Below are 24177 nucleotides of genomic sequence, written 5' to 3' on the forward strand. Positions count from 1 at the left end.
AAGATATACACAAACAAAAATGTTAACAACAATGAACACAGGCTATAACTGTGCGATAAACAGTTTAAAGGAGCAATATGTAACATCGATATCAAGCGTTTAAAATGGGTACTGCAGTCCAAATTCAAAATATTGGAGAGAGTTGTCTCCCCACCCCCTCCCCCCAGACTCAAAGCTCATGTGGGTTGCCAGGTTGAGGACACGCAACAGGAATGAGCAAACTAACAATGGCAAGTGACGAGCCTTACACTGTAAGCTGATCCGCTAATTTTTGCAATGTTTGTTATTGTTTGTAAATTATAAACCAGCTCATGTGGATTTTTTTTTAACTCTGTCAATGTTAGCTAGATATATTGCTGGCTTCCATGGCTGCAGCGCGCTGTGTTTGCACGCTAACTTGTTTCAAATCTGGCAACCTGGGGTGTCATAAAATGGGCAGTGGACAGGATCACACAGGCCAAAACACAAACAGAAATTCAGGGCCGGAATGGACATTTCAAAGTAGAATATACTGGCTGTAGCATTGTTTTCAGAGAAGCCAATGTTTCCTAAATCTCTGATAATATATTATGATCATTTTATGCTTTAGTACAGTAAATATATTACATATTGCACCTTTAAGGTAGCTACAAGTATTGTGCTGGTAAATCTCAATATAACTTTTCTAAACTGCTTAATTGACCTAACTTCACTTCCATCATACATTAGAGTTGTGTGGGGGTGGGGTTGATGAAGATATGCTGTCAGTTACATTATGGGATATGGAGCTGCCTGAAGCATACATCAGAGTAAGCTGGCTCCCTTGGTCGAAATCGAGGGGTGGAGGGTCTGTCAACAGAAACTTCCCTCACTCACTGGAAGGGACTTCCAAAATGGCTGTGGGGATTCCCCTGAGGGGAAGCGCTTAGGGAAGTGGAACACAGCCTAGGTCGTCGAAGTAATTCCATAGCGATTATCGCAATGTCTTGTTTCAGGAAACCGAGGTTATATGTGTAACCCGAGACGTTTCTGTGTATATCACTGCACAGCACCCATAGAGACCAGATATTAACCAAATTTTTACATGTCAAAATAAACATAACGTAACAAAGCATAACATACTGTATAATGTAATACATGACGTAACATCATAACATAACACATAGCATAACATATAACAAAACAAACATGGAACTGATATTTAAGTGGTTTGTTTCCGCAGGACAATACAGTAGGGAACACTAGATGGAAGCAGTTCCTCATCCTGTGATATTAGTAACCGTGTTTGTCCAGAAATATCTACTAATATGAAGCGTCATTAAATATACTGTGATAATTGTTCTCGTCCATTAACGAGCTGTTTGAATATATTATAAATATTGACAATAGGACACTGGAGTGAACCCGCAGGCGCGTGAGATGAAATGACAACGTCAACACTGCAGGTGACAGACATTAGCATTAGCAGTAGCTCGAGCGGTCTCATTTCATCACAATATTAATGTTATTTAATTACTGTAAACACTCATTAATGACACTTATCGGGATCTCCGAACAGCTTTACTGTCTGTTATATTCCGCTTCTTGTTTCTCATGTTGAAGGGTAAATGTGTTTGAAGAAATGATGGTGTCACTGACAAGTGACTTAAACATATAAACTCACTTCATATTCATTTCTTTATCAGATACAAAATCAAATACAAAACTGAACTGCGATTTAAAAGACTAACAAGCGAAATGTTAGGTTTATAATGCTTTCATGAATTCATATGAGAGTAAACGTGTACTGTTAATAGTTTATGCTGTTTTCATTGACATAACACTAAACTAGTGTATTGATATGATATTTCATTGTCTGTGTGTCATCTGCTGTATAGTGATAGCAAATCATATTTACACATATTTGCTGAAATGAAATGAGCAGTTACACAGTATTCAAACTGCACTTCTCATTTACCATCACTACTTTGAAAAACAGCACGCACTCTTTTTCTCTGTGCAGAAAGCAATTGAGTTGGTCACTAAAGCCACAGAGGAGGACAAAGCCAAGAACTATGAGGAGGCGCTGAGACTGTATCAGCATGCTGTGGAGTACTTCCTGCATGCTATCAAGTGTGAGTGATCTGTTACTGCACTACATATATTGGATGTTATTAAAGTCAACATGAGAATCAAACCTAAGCATGTTTTCTTTTTACACTTTCCACAAGTTTTTAGAAAAACTTGAATTAATAAAATACATCCCTTTCAATAATTTATGAGTGGGTGATTTGTTTGGATTAAAATTGAATCAAAACTTAAAGGTGCTATATGTAATATTTGTACTGTACATAAAATGACCATAATATGTCAGAGAATTAGGAAACATGCTAAGTTGAAATACTGGCTTCTCCGATAACAGTGCTACAGCCAGTATATTCTACTTTGAAGTTTCCATTCCGGGCCCTGTTTATGTTTTGGCCTGTGTGATCACGCCCACTGGCCACTCATCAATAGTATTTAGACACCGCCGGGTTGCCAGATTTGAACAAGTTTGCTGGCAAACAACACTGCGTGCTGCAGCCATTGAAGCCAGTGAACGAACTGGATCGGAGAGAACAGATTCCACCTGACCTAAAAAGCATCACCATCCATCTAAAAACCACCATGACCAGAGGCGTAGTAAAACAAAGATAAATACTGGAGATGCCTTTGGAAGATGGAGACAGCTTAAAGCCCAGAAATCCTTTAAAACGGATAGATAGGCTAATTCTGGCAACCCGCATGAGCTTCGAATCTGGGGTGGGGCAGACAACTCTCCAAAATTTGGAATTTGGACTGCAGTACCCATTTCAAACGCTTGTTGTCAATCTTACATATAGCACCTTTAATTACATTTGTACAGTATTCCAAATGCACATATGCAATTACATTTTGACTGAAAGATTTGAAAAGCATCTCTTTTATCTTTTGTGTCTCAGATGAAGCACACAGTGATAAGGCGAAGGAAAGCATACGTGGGAAATGTGTGCAGTATCTGGACAGAGCTGAGAAACTGAAGGACTACCTGAAGAACAAGGACAAACAGGGCAAGAAACCCGTGAAGGAAACACAGAGCAATGACAAGTATGCTTCAATCTGTTCTGCTGGATGTTTGGCCAGTTGATTATAGTCAATTATTGTTGCATTTTATTGCGATTAAATGATCTCTCTTGTGTAGAAGTGACAGTGATAGTGAGGGTGAAAATCCAGAGAAGAAGAAACTGCAGGAGCATCTGATGGGTGAGTGAATCATTCCCAGAATCCATCAAGTTCCAAATTAAAAGAGAAAATAATCATCAAATAAGGTTTTCTTTGTAATCTATTTAATTAATATGCAGCAAAAATAACTACACAGATATATACAATACTGTGCACAATTTTAGGCATTTCTGAAAAATTGTTGCATAGTGAGGATGTCTTCAAAATATAACGCCATAAATAGTTTTCATTTATCAATTAACGTCATACATAAAAAAAGCTAAATCAATATTTGGTGCAACAAACTTTGCCTTCTCCCAGGTACATCTGGACACACGTTTTCTTGGTTGTTGGCAGATAGGGTGTTCCAAGCTTCTTGTAGAACTTTCCACAGTTCTTCTATCTATTTAGACTCAATTGCTTCTGTCTTTTCATGTAATCCCAGATTGGCTCGATGTGGAGATCTGGGTTGTGTGAGGGCAATACCATCTGTTGTTGGGCTACTTGTTCTTCTATTCAATTCTATTTGCAAAGGGAATGTTGAAATCTAAAATGTATATTTCCTACTTATACACTAAAAGCAGAAAATACAAAACCATTTTAAGACAAATGTTTTTGTAAAAAATACAATGTGCCTAAAGCTGCGTTCACACTGCCAGTGACTTTGTCGCTGCATGTCGCCAGTGGCTGGCGGTTAGGTCGCTGGTGGTGTGTATGGAGAGTCCCTTCCTCCATCTTTCTATCACTGCAGGAGCTGAGAGAGAGAAGGATCACGTGAGCTCTACCATCTTCTCTCGTATTGGCTGTCGCTCCCGAAAGTCGCTCTTCATTTGCATAAAATTAAACATTTCTCAACTCTGTCACGTTGCTGGACACGCCCACATCCGTTCGCCATCGCTCGTGTCGCCGGAAGTCGGCAGCTCTCATTGAAAATGAATGAGATGAGGTTGTTTTTTCGCTGCGTGTCGCTGGCAGCGTGAACGCAGCTTAAGACTTTTACACTGTAGTACATATACAGTATATATATATATATATATATATATATATATATATATATATATATATATATATATATATATAAATAACCTTTTTATTCTGTACAATAGCACTCTTGCTTGTGCAATACAGTATTGCTTAAATATAATGCAATTATTTATGAGATATTATTTATTATTACCTCATTAAATATTAAATTTTACTGTACAGTCGTAGTATATTTCTGTCGCAGTGTCTTCAATCTGTAAGCAGTTCGCCATATGGCTTAAATGTGCTTATTAAACCTCAGAAGTCTGTGGTTTAATTACATAAATATGTAGTATGCATTTGTGGCACAGTTTAAGCTTAATGCGTGCTCTGCTGTTTGTCATCTGTTACAAAGAGAGCACACGTGAATCATGATTCTTATGATGCAGAGTTATCAGTGTATTAGCGGCTTCACACATTCCCTTCGACGCGTGCAGCACATTCAGACTGTTTCTTTATTTAATTAAATCTCAGCCTTTTTTGGTTAAATCATCACACTAGGACATATCATGATTTTTATTTGATTAATTGAGCTCTAATAATTTCATTTGATCCCAAATGTCAAATTCCGTGACATTCTGCATCGTGAAAATCATAGGGCCCATAGGGCCACCCCTACTGTGAATCATTCATTTGTGTTCATTTAAAGGAAACAGATACACTTGCCTTTGTTTATGATGTTGGTTGATGTTTTCAGGTGCGATTGTGATGGAGAAACCCAACGTCAGTTGGAATGATGTTGCCGGGCTGGAGGGAGCAAAAGAAGCCCTGAAAGAGGCTGTTATTCTGCCCATCAAATTCCCACACCTGTTCACAGGTTCATCTCATGTCAAACAAATCAGTGATGTAGGCTTCATTAAATATGTCATTAATAAGGCTGGGTATCGACAACCAGCTCAAAATTCGATTTGTATTGCGTTATGATTCAATACATTGCAATACATCAGTATCATGTGATTGAAACTACCCCAAATGCATAAGAGAGTCCCAGTGTGTCCGTGAGAGCAAGAGTGAATCTTTGCAACATAGAAGCATCTCAGTCCTTACTAAGACCTGCTTCGATATTAATGAACACTTGCACATGGTGTGAATACACAAGAAGAATAAAAATATCGATAGAGGGATTTAAAGTGTCGATACAATATCATGAGAAAAAGTTATTGCGGTATATTGATTATTTGTATTAGCACAGCCCTAGTAATTTTTAAGTAAGGGATAATGTACATTCATCCAGTTGTTTTCGCAAGTATCAGCCATAAGTGGTTAATTTTACAATAACAACTGGCTGACTGTGCATTATCCCTCTTATTACATGGCTACTAACCAAATAAATAAAAACATGGACATTTTATAATGATTTGCATTGAAATTATGTAATTATGTGAGAAATAAATCACTGAACAGCTGAAATCAACCTCCGGTTTGTGTCGGAGTTCTGTTGGAATTCATTCTGTAAAAATGGCCTAAAGTGGCAGAAGACTATAATGCTCTTCTATTCTTAGCATTAAGAGAAAAGCAACCCGTTTTACTTCTGTAAAATTACATATTTTAGAGTGAAACAATGAGGATAAAAAGTAGGGTGGGACTTAATTTTATCTATTGGGAATTGACTGGATCATTAAAAGTGGGCGCTACACTGAGAAAAAAAAGATTTTGTGGTGAAGTAATTACAGCAAAAAAATATTGAAGTACTTTCTTCATTGAATAAGTTAGTTTAAGCGTGAACTTGAAAGTATTAAGTAAATTCTACATTTGTACTCAATTAAAAATGTATGCTCTAGCTTATAAGTAAATATTATTTACGATTGTTTGTTGTCTTTACACATCATATATAAATCCTATAGTTGAAAACCTTAAATTTCACAGGTAAATAAAACGTACACATGAACTTTTGGCTTGAAAAGTTATTCAAGCACCTGGCTTGAATAATTAATGAGCTTGCATGGTTTCACTGTTTTCAAGTTGGTTCACATAATTTCTATTGGTGATTTTATTGTCATGTATGTTTGGTAATTTCTTGTTTTTGAAATCTGAATTTCATTTTCTACTCGAAATATCCTGTTCATGATAAAAAAAAATATCTGTTGATTATTTCCGTCATCACGTGCACAGCTCTGGATCTTGTTTCTGTCGCCATCAAAGCAAAGTGAGATTGCATAGCATGTATTTCTGTGTGTCATGTTGTACATGACTTAAGTTATAAAGCATTGAAATGCTAGTACACTTTTAAAAGCATGGCTTAATTTAGCGCTACATTGCTTGAGTGAAATGTACAAACAATGAGTTAGTAAAATTGACTTGAAACAGAGTTTTGCAAAGTAAACTTTGCTTGAGAATTTCTAAGTAAAGCCAACAAGAATTGTGTGTAGCCTTCACTTGAAAATATGGTTGGTTAAATTTACTGGCAATTTCTAAGTGGAAATTGTTTTCGAAGTTTTTTTTAAGTAAACCCCACTCCATTTTTTTTTTCAGTGTACCGGTACATACAATATAAAAAAAAAAAATGCTGAATGATTTTCACGAGGTTCGGTTCCATTAATGGTTCTTGGACGTCTGCATTCTTCCGGTACTGCGGACAGAATGCTGTGCTGAAATACAATAGCTAAAAACACTACTAAATTGACAACACTTATTTAGAAGCTATTGTTCTTGCAAGTGCACAAAAAGACAAACATACAGTGTGACCGGTGTTGTCGGTTCTTTTTAATTAATTGGTCAAAAAGACTATTTTTTTTAGAACTTATGAGCCATCAGTGTGACTCAGTCACTTACTGAATCAGAGCGGTTCTTGACTTAATTACTGAACCATAAGTCATTACTTTTCATCATGTCCAAGTCAACACGAAGTCAACACCTGGTTACCCACTGAAGCTAAGCAGGGTTGAGTCTTGTCAGTACCTGGACTGGAGACGTCCTGGGCAAAAATAAGGTTGCTGCTGGAAGAGATGTTAGTGAGGCCAGCAGGGGGAGGTCACCCTGCGGTCTGTGTGAGTCCTAGCACCTCATTATAGTGAAGGGGACACTATACTGTAAAAAGCACTGTCTTTCAATTGAAACATTGAACCAAGGTCCTGATTCTCTGTGGTCATTAAAAATCCCAGAGCACATCTTGTAAACGAGCAGGGGTGTAACCCCGGTGTCTTGACCAAATTCCCCCCATTGGCCCTTCTAAATCATTACCTCCTAATAATCCTCATCCATTAATTTGCTGTATCACTCTACTCTCTCCTCTCCACCAATAGCTGGTGTGTGGTGAGCGTTCTGGCGCACTATGGCTGCCGTTGCATCATCCAGGTGGATGCTGCACACTGGTGGTGGTTGAGGAGAGTCCCCTGTTCACTATGTAAAGTGCTTTGAGTGTAGTGTCAGAAAAGCACTATATAAATGTAACATTCATTCATTCAAAGAGTGGTACTGCTATTTAAGACAACTATTTTAAGCTATAAATCATTATAAATATGGACTTCATAGAAAGTGTTACCAATAAGTCTTATGTTGTTTATTTCCACAATATTTTTTTGAGCGTATGCAGTTTATATTTTTTTGATGCAGGCAAGCGTACTCCATGGAGGGGCATTCTTCTGTTTGGCCCACCCGGCACAGGAAAGTCTTACCTGGCCAAAGCTGTGGCCACCGAAGCCAATAACTCCACCTTCTTCTCCGTGTCGTCCTCTGACCTCGTGTCCAAGTGGCTGGGCGAGAGTGAGAAGTGAGTGTTTCAGACTTTGCTCTCTGTTTAAATAGTTTTCATGAGGTCTGTATAAACACTCTATGAATGATTTGTTGTCTTGCAGACTGGTGAAGAATCTGTTTGATCTGGCCCGTCAGCACAAGCCGTCCATCATCTTCATCGATGAGGTGGATTCTCTTTGTGGATCCAGAAATGAGAATGAAAGTGAAGCTGCTCGGAGGATCAAGACTGAGTTCCTTGTGCAGATGCAGGGTATGAACAGCTCTGCTAGGGAAAATGGGAAATGATGCGTAGTTCACTTTAGGTGACTGTCGAATAGCAATTTCATGCATCTTTCCCACCATGAGGCCGAGTAACGGCACAGTTCATAACAGTATGATTACAAACCATTCCCGCCCTAGATTTCTCACTTGCAGTTTAAACCAGATTTTGGTCACACTTTATTTTACAGTGTTCATGTTACTGTGTATTTACACTGGTAACTACTGATTAATACTAATCAACTACATGTTTTTGCTGTGTAAATATTTTGTGGAGCTGCTTGTACTTACATATTGTTATTATGAAAGTAATCTTTAAAAGTAACAAATAGAGCCCGACCGATATGGGATTTTTGAGACCGATACCGATTTTAGAGAAGGAAAATTCACCGATTACCGATATGGTGGCCGATATATTTAATTTTTGAGCTGGAATGAAAACAGACCTTTTCTGTGTGGATTTTTCACAGATTTTGCACCGATATGACTATGCAAAGTACTCAGAAGGCTGCTTTCTTAAATATTTTTATCAAAGAATATTTAACATTATTATTATACTTTGTCAACAAATTCTAGAAATGAACACTGAGAAAATAAAGAATAAATAAAAATACAATAAATAGCTTAATAAACATCAGTACTGTATGTTTAGTATCAGTCAAATGTTGACTATTTTAATACTGCCGAGTCAAGATAAACAGATAAGCAGCGGTGTTACACCGTATTCTGCTATACAAGTTCAGGGGAAACTTTCAACGGTGGAAAACCAGACTTCTAAATATGACATTTTATAAATGCAATGACTGGAATTGTTTGGTTGAAGGGGGTACCAAACTGTGAATCCTGAACAAAACAGTTTGGTGAATACATGTTTACTCATTAGCTTCCGCTCAGCTGACAACAATGAAAGCAGCTACGTGATTAGCTAGTTAGCTATAAGCTCGTTGTCACGGAGAGTAAAAGACGGACGTTGTTTATTTTACTTTCCAGCATTGTGTCTCACCAACTAGGTAACAACGTAGCGTGAAATCAACACTCATCACACACAATCCACCACCTCACCGTGGTCTGCTGAACTGCAAAAAGATACTCTGATGTTTACCTTTCAATCTGATGCATTACTGACAGCACTGACAAACTATAGCTGGCTAACAGCAAACAGACATGAGTAACATGGTTGTCAGGGACAAGGTTAATGTTATATTAGTTATATTAAAAAGGGAAAATGATGGGGTCATTGTTTATTAAGTTTCTAGTATGTATTTCACAAACTAGTTAACTTACCGAGATGCAGCTCAACTCCGCCCTGTCTGCAGAGCCACCATCAGTTCAGAGTCAGCTCTGTAAACAGTGGAGTCGGAGCGTGCTCTGCTGGACAAACTACGCTATGACACCAATTCTAAAGCATTGTTTTCTGCATTATATGTTCTAAAAAAAAGTTTTCATATCGCCGCATATCGGTAGAATATACGCCGGTACCAATATATCAGTGAAAGGCTGATATCCAGTGTTATAAATATAAAGTGTTATCCAGCTGTTTCTTGTCATTATCTTTGACACACTTATGTGTCCCTTACAGAATAGCTTCATAATTAGTCATTAACTTGTGTATGTAATGTGATTGTGTGTGTCTAATAATCTGTAATTTACTCTGATCTGTCATCGGCAGGTGTTGGTAATAATAATGATGGGGTATTAGTTCTGGGTGCTACTAACATTCCCTGGGTACTCGATGCTGCTATACGTAGAAGGTCAGTATGATATATGATTACATTTTTAAAGCAATTGTTCACCCAAAAATGTAAAAATCTGTCATTTATTTACTTCAAACCCATGACATTCTTTTTTCCATGCAACACAAAAGGAGAAATTTTGACAATGTACTGGTGTTTTTTATCTACGCAGTTACCATGAATGATGACTGAAGCTTTCAAGCTTCAAAAGGGTGGCAAAACATCCATAATATTTCATGCGATTTGTGTGCTTCATATATTTTATATACAGTGCTGTGAAAAAGTATTTCCCCCCATCCTGATTTCTTCTATTTTTGTGTATTTTTGATAAAAAATTGTTTCAAAAATTCAAACAAAATCTAACATAAAGCAAAGGCAATCTGACTAAACACAAAATACAGATTTTAAATGATAAAGTTATTTATTGAAGCAAAAAAGTTATCCAATACCAACTGGGCCTGTGTGAAAAACTTCTGGCCCTCTTAGTTACTAAATCCCAAAATCTGTGAAACTGCATTCATAATGGGGTTCAGCTGGACTAGACACACCCAGACCTGATTACTGCCAGCCCTGTTCAATCAAATCAAAAGAAAAAGGTGATTGAAATACATTTGTCTGAGAAGGGTTACAAACCTATTTCAAAGGCTCTGGGACTCCAAAGAACCACAGTGAGGGCCATTATCTCCAAATGGAGAACACTTGGCACAGTAGGGAACCTTTCCAGAAGTGGCCGACCTTCCGAAATTCCTCCAAGAGCACAGCAACGACAACATCCAAGGAACTGCAGGCTTTGCTGCTTCAGGGCCAGGGCGACTTGCAATAACTGAGGTAAACATGAATTCTGCTCTCTACTAAAAAATCCTAAAGAAGAACATCCGGTCATCAGTCTGTGAGTTGAAGCTTAAGCGCAACTGGATTATGCAACAAGACAATGATCCAAAGCATAGGAGTAAGTCCACCTCTGAATGGCTCAAAAAAAGCTAAAATAAAGTCCTAGTCAAAGTCCTGACGTGAAACTGATTGAGATGCTGTGGCAGGACCTTAAACGGGCAGTTCATGCTCGAAAACCCTCCAGTGTGCCTGAACTAAAGCAGTTCTTCAAAGGAGAGTGGGCCAAAATTCCACCACAGCATTGTGAAAGACTGATCTCCAGTTAACAGAAGCATTTGGTTGCAGTTGTTGCTGTTAAAGGTGGCATAACCAGATATTATGTTTAAGGTGGCAGTTAGTTTTTCATATAGGTGTTGGATAACTTTTTTGCTTCAATAAAAAAAAAAAAAAAAATATATATATATATATATAAAAACTCAGCAAAAAAAGAAATGTCCCTTTTCAGGACACTGTATTTTAAAAAGATAATTTTGTAAAAATCCAAATAACTTTACAGATCTTTATTGTAAAGGGTTTAAACAATGTTTTCCATGCTTGTTCACTGAACCATAAACAATTAATGAACATGCACCTGTGGAACGGTCGTTAAGACACTAACAGCTTACAGACGGTAGGAAATTAAGGTCACAGTTATAAAAACTTAGGACACTAAAGAGACCTTTCTACTGACTCTGAAAAACACCAAAAGAAAGATGCCCAGGGTCCCCGCTCATCTGCGTGAACGTGCCTTAGACATGCTGCATGGAGACATGAGGACAGCAGATGTGGCCAGGGCAATAAATTGCAATGTCCGTACTGTGAGACGCCTAAGACAGCGCTACAGGGAGACAGGAAGGACAGCTGATCATCCTTGCAGTGGCAGACCACGTGTAACAACACCTGCACAGGATCGGTACATCCGAATATAACACCTGCGGGACAGGTACAGGATGGCAACAACAACTGCCCTAGTTACACCAGGAACGCACAATCCCTCCATCAGTGCTCAGACTGTCCGCAATAGGCTGAGAGAGGCTGGACCGAGGGCTTGTAGGCCTGTTGTAAGGCAGGTCCTTACCAGACATCACCGGCAACAACACTGCCTGTGTGCACAAACCCACCTTCGCTGGATCAGACAGGACTGGCAAAAAGTGCTCTTCACTGACGAGTCGCGGTTTTGTTTCACCAGGGGTGATGGTCGGACTCGCATTTATTGTCGAAGGAATGAGCGTTACACTGTGCCTGTACTCTGGAGTGGGATCGATTTGGAGGTGGAGGGTCTGTCATGGTCTGGGGTGGTGTGTCACAGCATCATCGGACTGAGGTTGTTGTCATTGTAGGCAATCTCAACTCTGCATGTTATAGGGAAGACATCCTCCTCCCTCATGTGGTACCCTTCCTGCAGGCTCATCCTAACATGACCCTCCAGCATGACAATGCCACCAGCCATACTGCTCGTTCTGTGCGTGATTTCCTGCAAGTCAGGAATGTCAGTGTTCTGCCATGGCCAGCAAAGAGCCTGGATCTCAATCCCATTGAGCACATCTGGGACCTGTTTGATCGGAGGGTGAGGGCTAGGGCCATTCCCCCCAGAAATGTCCGGGAACTTGCAAGTGCCTTGGTGGAAGAGTGGGGTAACATCTCACAGCGAGAACTGGCTAATCTGGTGCAGTTCATGAGGAGGAGATGCACTGCAGTACTTAATGCAGCTGGTGGCCACACCAGATACTGACTGCTACTTTTGATTGTTCAAGGACACATTATTCCATTTCTGTTAGTCACATGTCTGTGAAACTTGTTCAGTTTATGTTTTAGTTGTTGAATCTTTTTATGTTCATACAAATATTTACATGTTAAGTTTGCTGAAAATAAAAGCAGTTGAATGTGAGAGGACGTTTCTTTTTTTTTGCTGAGTTTATTTGAAAACTGTATTTTGTGTTTACTCAGGTTGCCTTTGTTTTATGTTATCTCATTTGAAGATCTAAAACAATTTAGTATGAAAAATACACAAAAATAGAAGAAATCATTTTCACAGCACTGTATTTATATTTACATATAATATATATAGTTTTATATATATAAGGCTTTTAAAGCCATGTGATAGTTTTGTTTGAGGAACAGACCGAAATATACTTTATTCACAGAAAATCTTGACATCTGCCCTAGTTTCCCTCGTCCAATTCATGAGAAAAGTAATGATGTTCAATTCATTCTTTCAAGTCAGATCTTGAACCGGCTCACAAATTCAGTCTGCATGATTCATGATCACTGAGCTTGTCGCAGCGATTAACAGCTCACTGGAAAGGAAGCTTATCAATAAATAACAGCTTAAATTTCAGTCTGTTTTTCTAAACAAAGCTTTTGTATGACTTAAGAAGACTTGGAATGTAAGCTACAAATCAACTGAACTATTTTTATGATACTATCATGGTGCTTTTGCATCCTTTTTGAAGCTTGAAAACTATTGTCCTTATTCATTGTAAAGGCATGCCAACATTTCTTCAAAATGTCTTTTGTGTTCCACGAAAGAAAGAAAGCCATACTGGTTTGGAACGACATGAGGGTGAGAAAATTATAAAAGACAATACATTTTTGGGTGAACTGTTTGTTTACTGTAAATTGATTGTGCATGTGATGTAACTCTCCCTGCGTCTGCTGCAGATTTGAGAAGCGCATCTACATCCCGCTACCAGAGGAGCAGGCACGAGCAGCCATGTTCCGCTTGCATCTGGGTAACACGCCTCACAGCCTAACGGAGGCAGACCTGCGTCAACTCGCCCGCAAGACTGATGGGTATTCAGGTGCTGACATCAGCATCATAGTACGAGACGCACTCATGCAGCCTGTCAGGAAAGTGCAGTCGGCAACACACTTCAAGAAGGTAACTACCGGTACACTTATCTAGAAACTATACATGGTTTTGCTAAGGCAAAACTTGAAACACCCCAACCAAAAATAATAAAAAGAATATTCTGGGTTCAATACAAGTTGAGCTCAACTGACAGCATTTGTGGTATAATGTTGATAACCACAAAAATACATTTTGACTTGAAAAAAGCAAAAATCTGGGTTACAGTGCAGCACTTACAATGGAAGTCAATGGGGTCAATCCGTAAATGTTATAATAGTCACTGTTTCAAAAGTATAGCTACAAGATGTAAAAAAAATATGTGTTAACATGATTTTAGTGTGATAGTGTGATCTATTTAAATTTACATCCAATTTTACAACTTTGTTGCCATGATGACTTAAAGGAATAGTTCACCCAAATTGGTGACATCATTTACTCAACCCCATGCCATCCCAGATTTGTATGACTTCCTTTCATCTGCTGAACTCAAATGAAGATTTTTAGAAGAATTTCTCAGCTCTTTTGGTCCATATAATACAAGTGGGTGCCAAATGAATGGGTGCCAAAATTTTGGCAAAAATCACATAAGTCAGCACAAAAGTAATTCATAAGACTCCAGTGTTTTAATCCATGTCTTAAGGAGCGATATGATAGGTGTGGGTGAGAAACAGATCACTTTCACACTTTCTTGTGTTTTTGGTGATTCACATTCTTTATGCACACCGCACCCTACTGGGCATGGTGAAGAATTTCAAGCAAAAATGGACTTAAATATTGATCTGTTTCTCATCACTGGAGTTGTATGGATTACTTTTTTGCTGCCTTTATGTGCTTTTTAGAGCATCAAAATTTTGGTCACCATTCACTTGCATTGTATGGACCTACAGAGCTGAGAAATTATTCTGAAAATCATAATTTGTGTTCTGCAGATGATAGGAAAGTCACACACATCTGGGATGGCATGAGGGTGAGTAAATGATGGGAGAATTTTAATTTTTGGGTGAACTATCCCTTTAACCCTCTGGGGTCTGAGGGTGTTTTGGGCCCTGGAGAAGTTTTCATATGCCTTGACATTTGTGCTTTTTTCAGTTGCATAAAAACATATTAATGGATAAAGTCTGATAACAGTGTATTCAGCACAAACGTGGCTACAATAATATGTGAACAACATGTATGTACATGTTTGTATTTTTGAGAGAATAACGTTTAATAAAATTTTGAGTCACTGAAATAAGGCCATATAACACATACTAAACATTTGTTCACAAGACTTTTGAGGACTGGATCTTGTAGCCTAGAGTTTTTGCTACAAAAATGATGTGAAACCCATCCTGATCACTCATTCATACAAAACAATAGTCATTTAACTTTTGTAAGACACTTTTAGTGTTAGAAAGGCTATATGCGAGGAGGAGTGAATGATCATGAATATTGATGTGATTCACACTTGAGGAGACAAAGACCCCTCCCCTGAGAGAGAATGAATGTTTGTAGCTTATTCACAAAATCAAGTTGAAGTTAAAAGAAGTAATCTGACTATACTTTTTCTTTACATAAAGACTTTACTTTAGACCTACACTACCATTTTAAAATTTTAGATCAGTAAGATTTTTTAATGTTTTTAAAAGAAGTCTCTTCTGCTCACCAAGGCTGCATTTATTTGATCCAAAATACAGCAAAAACAGTGATAAACAACATTTAAATGTAACTGAAACTTGCCTATTAGGACATATTTCAAATTTCAATACTTAGAATACTGGCTGGCAAGTCTGGAAATAGTCCAACTAGTAAAATATGTCCATGTTTATATAAAATAGCATGTCAACTAATGTAAGTAAAACTAAATGACTTACTCATCCAAAATTGTATCCTGGGTTGGATCAAGTCACTCTTCAAAATGTAAACATTCCTCGTCAGATTCCCGCTCTTCTTCTGAGGAAGATCGCCTCAGCACATTACCGTATGAATAGCGCGTTCTGCTGGTGGGTGTGATCTCATTAGCGATAATTAGCTGAGCCAGGAGAAACTGTACATCGCTTTGTTTCATACAGATTACATTGCAGGAGAATACTTGTTTTAAATTTGAATAGTTTTATTTAAAGGTAGACATTTTAAGCTTTCTTTAGACATATGTTTCATGTTTGTCTGATAAGTATTCGCAGAGTTTCACTTCATTTTTGTGACGTGTTTCAGAAAGATGCTCGCAGAGACAGAGACAGCTGAAAGCGCACCCTGTGTATTTTCTTTATTTTAAAAAAGCACAAGGTTTTGTTGTTATTGTGAGTGTACACAAATAAAAGTACACCCTTTATGGTTTCTAGTGATGTCTTACACTTATCTATATGCCCAAAAATGACTGAGTATTTTAAGTTGTTTCCGCTGTTATGCGGAAAGAATCCAGCAGGACGCGCTGGCACGTCCGTCGACCCCAGAGGGTTAATGCCGATAACTCTAAAACGACCGTAAAAACAAAGACATTATAAACTTTACAGCAAAAATAATACAGAAGTTTTAACAGAAGAATTAATGTGTGCTTTTAAACTTTCCAAAAATTGGCCCCATTCACAATACCATTGTAAGTGCCTCACTGTAACCTGGATTTTTATTTTATTTTTTTTTTAAGTAAAAGGAGGGACGAGTCCCAATAATATTTTTGAGGTAATTAACATTATGCTTCAAATGCTGTCAGTTGAGCCTAACTGTGCATTTTCTTCAGGGTCACATGGTCATGGAAAACCTTGAAATATCAGGGAATTTTAAAATTGTATTTTCAAGGCCTGGAAATGTCATGGAAATTTATAAAATCTTAAAAATCATGCAAAACTCATGGAAATTTCTATAGTGAATGTAAATTTTTCTAGTTTTCCTCTGAAATATCTCAGACCGAACACATTATCTACAAGATGGCAGCCTCGGTGTGGAGCTCTCCAATTCTTTTGATGTTTTTGTTTGTTTGTCCTGTGTTTAGTAATTTTTTTCCAATCAGTTTTACCAGGGACGAACTGCTGAACATTCGGCAGCACATACCAGACAATCTTTTCCCGGATTTGGACTATTCAGATGGTTTTGCTGGACATTTTAGTTGGAAGCGCAGCTGTGTTGATTAAGCGTGCAATGAGATGCAGGTGAGGGAAGCGAGCTGGCGCGCTGCCGAGTATTCATCTAGTGTATCTCCGCTACTCTCCTGCCTTGTGCTTCACAGAAACCTGGCTGAGTGAAGCCATTCCGGACAGCGCATTACATCTGCCGGGCTTACAGCTGTTCAGAGCGGATCGCATCGCGGAGTTAACGGAAAACGAGAGCCGGTGGAACATGCTTTTACATCGATGAAAGTTGGTGTGCAGATGTTATAACATTAAAGAAGATGTGCTGTCCTAATTTGGAAGCACTCTTTATCAACTGTAAGCCTTTCCTCATTTATTCTGGTGAGTGTTTATATTCCTCCATAAGCGTGCCTGAACATAGCGCTGCAACAGCTGGCTGATCAGATCACAGACACGGGACAACAATACCTGGACTCACTTATTATTATTCTGGGAGATTTTAATAAAGCAAACCTCACATGTGAACTGCCCAAATACAAACAGCACATTACATGCCCAACCAGAGACAGAAATACATTGGATCATTGCTACACAACAATAAATGATGCATATCGCTCTGTCAATAGAGCAGCTTTGGGACTCTCTGATCACTATCTGGTTCATCATCTTCTAACCTACAGGCAGAAACTAAAATCAGCTAAACCTGTAGTAAAGACTGTAAAGAGGAACACACTGAATAAGGAAATCAGAGTGGCTAAAAGAAGCTACTCTGATAAGCTGAAAAACAAGTTTTCAACTAATGACTCTACATCAGTGTGGAGAGGCCTGAAAGACTTTACTAACTTCAAGACACCATCTCCCAACACTATAGGGAACCAACAACTGGCTGATGACTTGAATGTGTTTTACTGTAGATTTGAAAGGCCCAGTCTCACACCCCACACCCGCTTTGACCTTCACTTCACACAAACATCAACACCTTTTGCAACCCCCTACAACCTGCTACTCAATCTGCACTTAAGATCTGTGAAGAGGAGGTATGCTGTGTCTTCCGGAAACAAAAAACATGGAAAGCACAGGGCCCAGATGGAGTTTCACCCACTTGTCTAAAATCCTGTGCTGACCAGCTGTCCCCCATCTTCACACAGATCTTCAATAGATCTCTGGAGCAGTGTGAATTTCCCTGCTGCTTCAAATGCTCCACCATCATTCCTGTCCCAAAGAAACCCAAAATCACAGGACTTAATGATTACAGACACGTCGCTCTGACATCGGTGAGACTGGTGTTAGCCCACCTGAAGGACATCACTGTACCCTTTCTAGATCCCCTTCAATTTGCTTATAGAGCAAACAGGTCTGTGGATGATCCAGTCAACATGGGATTGCATCATGTTCTGCAACATCTGGACAGACCAGGGACATATGCAAGGATCCTTTTTGTGGATTTCAGTTCGGCTTTCAACACAATCATCCCAGCTATACTCCGGACTAAATTACACCAACTCTCTGTTCCCATGTCTATCTGTCAGTGGATCACCAGCTTTCTGATGGACAGGCAGCAGCTAGTGAGACGGGAAATTCACTTCCAGCACATGTACGATCAGCACTGGTGAACCCCAGGGATGTGTGCTCTCCCCACTACTCTTCTCCCTGTATACCAATGACTGCACCACCAAGGACCCCTCTGTCAAGCTCCTGAAGTTTGCAGATGACACTATTGTGTTGACGATGAGTCTGTATACAGAAGGGAGGATGAACGTCTGGCTCACTGGTGCAGTCAAAACGACCTGGAGCTGAACATGCTCAAAACAGTGGAAATGATAGTGGACTTTACGAGGAACACCCTAACATTGAACCCCTCGCCATTCTAAACAGCACTGTGGCAGCAGAGAAGTCATTCAGGTTCCTGGGCACTACCATCTCTTAGGACCTGAAGTGGGAGACCCACATTGACTCCATTGTGAAAAAGGCCCAGCAGAGGTTGTACTTCCTTTGCCAGCTGAGGAAGTTCAACCTGCCACAGGCGCTGCTGATACAGTTTTACTCAGCAGTCATTGAGTCTGTCTTCTGCACTTCAATAACTGTCTGGTTTGGTTCAGCTACAAAATCGGACATCAGAAGACTACAAAGGACAGTTCAGACTGCTGAGAGGATTACTGGTTGCCCCCTACCCTCACTTCAAGAACTGTACATTTCCAGAGTGAGGAAAAAGGCTGGAAAAATCACTCTGGACCCCACTCACCCTGCCCACTACCTTTTTGAACTGTTACCTTCTGGCAGGCGCTACAGAGCACTGAGCACCAGAGCTATCAAGCATAGGAACAGTTTTTTCCCTCAGGCTATCCATCTCATGAATAGTTGAAACTGCCCCATCGAACAATAATTATGTGCAATAAACAGCTTAGTCTTTATATTTATCCAACATACCCTACCTCTTCTGCCATACATTCCCTTGCATCTGTATATAACAGATTTGTATTTGTACATACCTACATATATATTTCTTTTGTCTTATTGTGTATTTCTATATATACTTACTGTCAATTCACTTTTTATTTTTATTCTATTTTTTTTTTTTTATTATTATCTCTGTCTTGTTGTATTGTTTGTGCACTGGAAGTTTCTGTCACCAAGACACATTCCTTGTATGTGTAATCATACTTAGCAATAAAGCTCATTCTGATTATAGGAACAAATAGGCTATAACTGAACGCAGATGTTTCAGGATATGTTTTTAAAAGTTGCCGTTCTTTTTAACCTGACACGGAGTCTAAAAAATGTTTTGTGGCTGCATGAGACCCTGAACAAACAGCGATACACAGTGCAGCGGGCAAAGATGTCCATCTAGTGCATGTTTACATAGTAAGAAAAATATTGGAATGGACTGAAAAAAAAGCTTTTGATGTGAATGGCCCCTACTTGCTTGCAAGACAAAGTGAAGTCAGATTTTGGAAAGAGTCATTCTTTTGGGTCAATGTTGGGTCAAAACAACTCACAAATCAGTCTGAATTAATCATTAGCCAATTGATCTGAATTAAAATTATTTTAAAAATTCTGTATCCAGTAATCACAAATGCCTGGAAAGGTTATGGAAAAGTCATTGAATTTCATAGGTCAAAAAGGATGGGTACTCTTTTTTTGTATTTATTTTTTTAATGCTTATTAGAGTATTGTATTGTTAGTTTTGAAACAAGCTAACATCAAACTGTTAAAATCAATTGTGAGTTGAGGTCCCATTTCCGTTAGGATGCTGCCTTAGAAGGTACAGTAGATGCTTTTATAGACGGTAGGTTTTGAAACAGAGCCTGAAAGTAATGACTTCTGATTCAGTGAGTGTAAATTGCAGTCCATCTGATTCAATTGGAGCTCAGTTCACACTGATTCAAACTGAAGTCTGAACTGCCAAATTAGTTCAACCGAGAGGAACCGATTCAAATGAACAGTTCATTTCCGGATATCACTATGTGTGTTGCAGCCAAATGATAGTTTATAGTTATAACCATTTAGTTTGGTTTAAAGGTATCTTTGTTCATTAGGTGCGAGGACAGTCTCGCAGTAATAGTTCGTTGATGGTGGATGACCTCCTGACCCCGTGCTCTCCTGGTGACCCTGATGCCATAGAGATGACTTGGATGGATGTTCCTGGAGACAAACTACTGGAGCCCATAGTGTGCATGGTGAGATTCTGACTACATTTATTCCTCCTCGTGCTTTAAAAGAATGTTCCGGGTTCAATACAAGTTAAGCTGAATTGACAGCATTTGTGGCATAATATTAATTACAAAAAAAAAAAAAAAAAAAAAAAAAATTACGACACGTTCCTCCTTTAAAAAAAAAAAAAAAATGCATAAATTGAGATTACAGTGAGGCACTTACAATGGAAGTGAATGTGGCCAATTTTTGGAGGGTTTAAACAGAAATGTGAAGCTTATAATTTTATAAAACCACTTATATTAATACTTCTATTAAAACTTGTGTATTATTTGAGCTGTAGTTGATTACACTGGAAGGATCCGTTGCGTCGACAGTAAACGGATGCCCAGTTCTATAGCTGATGTGCTGCATAGCCACTTAAGACCTGCATAATGGATGAATGGGGGAAATTCTGCTTGCTAAACTTAACAAACTTTTCTCTTCAGTGCCCAAATGCTTGTGTTATTAGAAGAAATGATGTTACACAGTGGTAAACACTCAACTATCCTTCCACAATTGACTAATCGTGAAAGTTCCATTACAGAATACCATATAGATCTAATCCTGTTGAATTAAAATTTTGTATTTACATTTATTTTTGCAGTGGTTGAGCATTGTAACCAATCGCAGCCATGTTAGTTGAGTACATAAAAATATTGGTAATAGTGCGACAATGCTCCCATTATAGTATAACAATATAACGGCAGTAATGAAGGAACAAAGTTCTAAGCTTGTTTTTGGAGGTGTAGCTTACATAAATATTATGGCTTGTAATTTGACCCACAAAAAAGGAATTGAATGTAAATTCTGTTTATCAAAACTAATAATTGTGATTACAATATAAATGAAAATTTTCTACAATTATTTTTGTCATAATCCTGCAGCCCTAATGTGTTGTTGTGATGCTTTAAATATAGCGCAGAGTGAATTGAATCACTCCTTTTTATTCTTAATAGAATTTTCCATACAACCCCAATTCCGAAAAAGTTGGGACAGTAAGTATTTCTAAAGTTGCGCTTAAATACAGTGAAGTAACAATGACGAGCGACACTACACTGTCACATATCAGCACTTCACATATACGAACAGCGACTCCCTTAAAGCCTGCACCACACTAGCTTATTTTTCCAATGAATATGTGAGCTTCATTAACATTATCGCTGGCCAGGCAGAGGGAGATGAAATGTGCATTAGCGTCTCTCAGCGGGAGGTCATTAATCTCTTGACCGTCAGGACTCTCTGCTGAGTTAATGGTTCCAGCAACGGAAAAGCACATCAGGCTTGTTTGAAAAAATCATTCTGTTGCTGAGTCGGGCTCTAGTGTTCATGTCAAGTGACCAAAGTGCTTCTTCATTGACTGAACAACTAACAAGACTTCAAGCTGATTTGACCGTTTATCATCGCACTCAGCTTCATATCATCACAAACGCTGATTGTAATCCAAAGTGATTCTGTCACCAAGCGTTTTTACAAGTGTTGTTTTTTCCCCCTACATTAAAATGACATCAGAAAGCGGATACACAACAGTCTGTTTTTATTAAACGGAATTTCTTTATTCACTGTATGAACACTGCAGTCGCACTCGGATCTGCACCAAAACAGTCACTCCAAGATCACCTGGACGAACTCTGGAACGGTTCGCTTGTGGTGAGACAAACAATATCCCTATAAAAACCATATAATATACCTGATGGATCTGCAGAGAAAAAATCTGTAGGTCAACTTGTCACTGTAATTCATCATCAAAACGCAGATATAGCCTTTTGGCAAATATACTACATATAGTTGCAAGTTTAAAATGCTTCAGCATCTTTATAACTGAAATAAACGTGGCCGTTTGTGTGCGTGCATGAGTGGGAGAGAGAGAAAGAGCTTCATGACTGTGAGAACAAGTACTTTTCAATGCAGAAGTAATGCAAAAGCAACAATTGATGGATAAAAATAACAACAACTGAAATTTTACAACTTGTACTCAACCGTGTGTCAGATAATGTTTATTTGCAGTGCAACATCCGAATGGAACGTGCATTCTATACCACGCAGTGACATTTTGCATAACCGTGACAAACAATACTGGAGTATTTGTACCCGTTGATACATTTTTACAAGTATATAATTTTGTATATAAAGATGTATGGGCTAAATCTTCTAAATGAAGAAAATGCAACATTATAACCATTTTAGTCGTTTCGGAACAAATCAAGCGAGCATCAGGTCTGAAAACGCCCTAAATCGCTCTATTGCAATTGTTTATGCTCACACAGTACTCGTGTCATTTCGGCGAGCTTCAGGTGACAGGGATTAAGAGAGAGTTGCAGTGAGTTGTTTGTCAGCACTCCTGACAAATAGGCAAGTGTGTCATACCTCCGACAGAAGTGAGCGAGATCTCAGCAAAACACCCTCGGCCAAAATCGAGTTGTTTGGAGTTTGCTCGTGTGGCTAGTAACACTTAAATTGCGTCCTCGTGGGTTTGTGTAAAGTGCAGCTTTGGGAACTTGGTTTTAGTGTGGATTTTGTAGTTATTGCATTTTTAACTTGTGAAAATATGTTAATGTGAGCATAGTCGAGCCAAACTCTCCTGTCACAGTACAGATCATAGTCTCACAGACCAGATTTTAGTCAAAACTCAGTTTTGACAGTGTAGTTATTGCATTTTACCTTTGCACAGCAGATCTGTACCTGTGCCTTGTATTTGTGTGTGTGCAGTCTGATATGCTGCGCTCTCTGGCGACCACACGCCCCACCGTCAACACGGAAGACCTGCTGAAGGTGAAGAAGTTCACAGAGGACTTTGGACAGGAGGGCTGAACCTGCACACACGCTTTCACTCCAAATATCCATCCATATGTAGTTGCCCCACTCAAGCAGGACTATCTGCAGTAAACTAACCCGCAGTGGTGAACTCGATGAGCATGCTATCTCATCTAACGTCTCTAATTACCCCACATTACAGAACATCACATTTCAGTTTCTTGTTAATTGTTTGGAAAGACAACAGTGCTTTAGAGAACCTAAATAAAGCTTGCTGTGAATTGTTTTATGTTTACATTTACGTGATCAGATTTATTGAAAGTGTTATGATACTGTTTTGTCTGTTTGCCCCTGTATCCACACTGACTGATGATCAGCAGAATTACAGCTCTCTGATCAGTATTTATTTTAATTTATTCTTAATGAGTTCGGATGGTTAGGGTTTTGTGAAGATATGCTCTGCAAATGACAGATCATTTTGACGTGCTGTATCAGTTTCTGTTATGTTCAGCTCAGTATTGCTGTATGAACTTCAGTGGTCGGGGTGAATCTCACGAAAACATTTCCAGGCCACATTTAACCCCAATATCAATATCAAAACTTTTAGAACCATCAAGAGTTTTGGCACTATGACTTTATTTTCATGACAGCTAATGATATATTGAAAAGTATATGTTTTGTGTTATGGTAATAAAAATGTCATTTTACCCCTATATTTTCATTATGTAAAATACTATGAATTTATTATTTCTTGTGGACATTTCTTAAACAGCATTTCTGAGTTTTTCTTGACAGTTTTTGTGAGATTCACTAATCTACATTTTAAAATTCCTGATAAAGCGAATGTGTTAAATGCAGCACAGCATGGTTTGTCTGTAAATTGAACTGTAATTCTAGAAGTGAAATTACAGCGTGACTGCTCATACAGACCATTAGCTGTCATCCCTTCTGGATGATACCACATTGAGCTGAACTGATAAAACAAACATGACTTATAAATGAATGTGTCTGTGTTTTTACAGCTGTATTTGCTTTAAATGGACAAATGTGTTTTTGAATATCT

General features: G+C 38.6%; 1 protein-coding gene across 1 annotated transcript; it reads left to right on the top strand.

Annotated features, from left to right (window-relative positions):
* Positions 1-1218: 1218 nt before the first annotated feature.
* Positions 1219-24113, top strand: vps4a (vacuolar protein sorting 4 homolog A). The gene is made up of 11 exons (XM_051692061.1): positions 1219-1424; positions 1982-2093; positions 2940-3084; positions 3179-3240; positions 4919-5038; positions 7774-7930; positions 8016-8164; positions 9842-9923; positions 13437-13656; positions 20207-20347; positions 23070-24113. Exons 1-11 carry the CDS (start codon positions 1404-1406, stop codon positions 23169-23171), a joined length of 1311 nt encoding a protein of 436 aa, XP_051548021.1. The 5' UTR covers positions 1219-1403; the 3' UTR covers positions 23172-24113.
* The last annotated feature ends 64 nt before the right edge of the window (positions 24114-24177 follow it).

Source organism: Myxocyprinus asiaticus, chromosome 48 (genome assembly GCF_019703515.2).
Source record: "Myxocyprinus asiaticus isolate MX2 ecotype Aquarium Trade chromosome 48, UBuf_Myxa_2, whole genome shotgun sequence".
Classification (NCBI taxonomy): domain Eukaryota; kingdom Metazoa; phylum Chordata; class Actinopteri; order Cypriniformes; family Catostomidae; genus Myxocyprinus; species Myxocyprinus asiaticus.

Excerpts from the sequence above, each read along its gene's own strand:
- vps4a (XM_051692061.1), top strand. The coding sequence starts at position 1,404 with ATGACAACGTCAACACTGCAG. Across the intron at positions 1,425-1,981 it reads TGACAACGTCAACACTGCAG|AAAGCAATTGAGTTGGTCAC; the intron begins GTGACAGACATT and ends TTCTCTGTGCAG. Across the intron at positions 13,657-20,206 it reads CGGCAACACACTTCAAGAAG|GTGCGAGGACAGTCTCGCAG; the intron begins GTAACTACCGGT and ends TTTGTTCATTAG.